The following is a 2500-nucleotide window of genomic DNA, read 5'->3' on the forward strand; positions in this document are numbered from 1 at the left end:
TGCATATACAATACCCCCAATGCACTGAATTTCACAAGTTCTAAGTAATTTTATTAACTGGACCCACTTTGGGTTACCCTGCTTAACCCCAAAGACCATTCATTGAATAGTCGGTATATTACTACTACTACTGTGTTGGCAGTTCTTCGATTGGTTTATCAAACGAGCACATGCACTCCTCTCTGCATCTGTGCAACCATGACAATAATATACACAAAGCCAGAAGCCCACATACAACCATTGTTGTTCATTTATATAAAATAGGTTTTCAGATATAAAAAATAGGTTATAGTTTTTTAAGTGGGACACAATCTCCAGTCCACATCTGTACAATCATGACAGTAAACATAAATCCACATGCATGTCCATATATATAAAATAGGTTATCATTATATATCAAATTAACCAATTTAAATCAAAATGAGAGCGAGACACGAGAGCAAAGAAAAAATCTCATAAACCTACCATGAATTGGTATTGTTTTCCTTGCTTGTGAGAAAGTATTTCATCAACATAGTAGCCTTCTTGGTATGGTTTCATACACAGTACATATTAATAATATGAATAGTATTGTAAGAATATAGAAATTACTATATATATATATATTTTTTTTTTTTTTCAAGATGGAAAGCATGTAAGCGGTTAATTTTGTTTAATCTCTCCCCTAAGTTATTTTTATATCTTTATTCATTATCAATGGCAAATTTGAGTATTCAGTTATTACATTATTCATTTTTTTGCATATATCAAAATTGCTCCCAATATGATCATATACTGATATACCTGAAACAAGATTCACACATGCATATACAAATATATGTGTGTGTATACGACACATATATAAACTATGGGCCTAGTGGAAATATGGTCAATTCGCCCTGTATATATCTATACGGTTAAGTCCACGAGTGTCCACGAGATCCTTGGACATACCGTTATGCCATCTGACTTTCCCTTCAAGTACGTAATATCGCACAACCAACCATTCAAGGGATAAAATCACCGACAAGAATTACAATATATTCATTTTGATGGTTATTTTCCATTTCTAATTCATTTTTCAGAACCACTGGTTAAAGAATGCATATATGATGTAAACAAATGGTGGAAATTCAAATAGGTCTTCTCTAATTGAATATTATATTCGGATTTTATTCCATGTGGTTTAACCATCGTTTTGAGATTATGAGTTCGTCGCAGGGAAATTTTCAAAGGAAAAACTGCTCCTTCACCTCCCACTGAACTCGTCTGATTCAAATCCAGGGTTGTCTTCTGCTTGAATTATTTTCTTCCTGGGTGTGAAGGCTTTTTCCAGGTCTTGCAGAGTTCGCCCTTTGGTCTCGGGAACGAAGAGCAGCACCAGCGGGACGATGGCCAGGTTTGCCCCTCCGAATAAAAGCAGCGTCAGGCCGAGACCCAGGGAGGACATCTCCTTCAGGAACACGAGGTTTACGGTGGACAGAAAAACAGAATAACCAAAGGTAATTATTGAAGCTCCTAGTGATCTGATGGGTGTAGGAAGGAGTTCGCCGAGGTATACCCACGGAATGGGTCCCAGACCAATGCCATAACTGACCACGAACACTGTAATGGACGTCAGAGGCACCCATGTAGCCCCTTCAACCTCCAGGAAGAGGAAGGTTCCGACGACGCCCTCCGACGCTGCGCAAATCAGTGCTGCCGCCATAAGGAGAGGTTTACGCCCCACCAGGTCCAGAGTGAAAGCAGAGACACACGTGCTTACAAAGCGAACAACACCGATAAATAATGTGCAGTAGAAGGCATCTAACTGCACTCCCGCATTGCGGAACATAAATACAGAGTAAAGGAACACTGGCCCCTTCCCCCCGAGTTCTCTCAGGATAAATATACTTAGTGTGAGTACCACTGGAATAGCGTTGTGTGCTTTGCGAAGCTCCCTCGCCTGTTAAAAGGAAGGAACACATAATTTTCCCCTTTCTGCCTGATTATATATTGCTTAATGTCATAAATTAAATACAATACGCCAAATATCAATTCCATTTCGACATCTGAATAAGGATTATTATCAGTCTACATGCATCTACCTGTATATGCCTACCAGTAGAACGACATAGAACGATAAAGCATGAATGGATGCCTGATGACTTATTATTTGCTCCTTACCTGGTCCTTGACTTCACTCTGCCTGAGGGTCGTCGTGCTCCTAATTGCCTCCAGTTCCCCAGCCACATTGCCGTCACGACCCAGAAGAAGTCTTAGAGATCTCTCAGCTGCATCGATCTCATTCTTCCTCACTAGCCAGTATGGGGACTGAAGGCAGGAGGTATTTTACATATCTAGAGATGAAGTCTCATTTTATAAGTATATAGATACCATACATGTTGCATATTGATAATCAGACATGACCCGATCGTATATCACAAACCTCTGGCACAAGCAGTATCATGAAGAACAAGAGCAAAAAGGGGGCGGCACAAACCGCAGTGGCCGTTTCCCAAGGCAACAGGGAAGCTAGTAG

General features: G+C 40.0%; 1 protein-coding gene across 1 annotated transcript in view; it reads right to left on the reverse strand.

Annotated features, from left to right (window-relative positions):
• Positions 1–641: 641 nt before the first annotated feature.
• Positions 642–2500, reverse strand: part of LOC113809971 (facilitated trehalose transporter Tret1) — a 3625-nt gene continuing 1766 nt past the window's right edge. Inside the window, exons 4-6 of the mRNA XM_070127546.1 lie at positions 2408–2500; positions 2146–2292; positions 642–1924 (exon numbers count right to left, since the gene is read on the reverse strand). The exon at positions 2408–2500 is cut by the window's right edge and continues 302 nt beyond it. Coding sequence (XP_069983647.1) covers positions 1229–1924; positions 2146–2292; positions 2408–2500 — 936 coding nt within the window. The 3' untranslated portion in view covers positions 642–1228. The remainder of the gene's footprint in view (positions 1925–2145; positions 2293–2407) is intronic.

Source organism: Penaeus vannamei, chromosome 11, assembly GCF_042767895.1.
Source record: "Penaeus vannamei isolate JL-2024 chromosome 11, ASM4276789v1, whole genome shotgun sequence".
Lineage (NCBI taxonomy): Eukaryota > Metazoa > Arthropoda > Malacostraca > Decapoda > Penaeidae > Penaeus > Penaeus vannamei.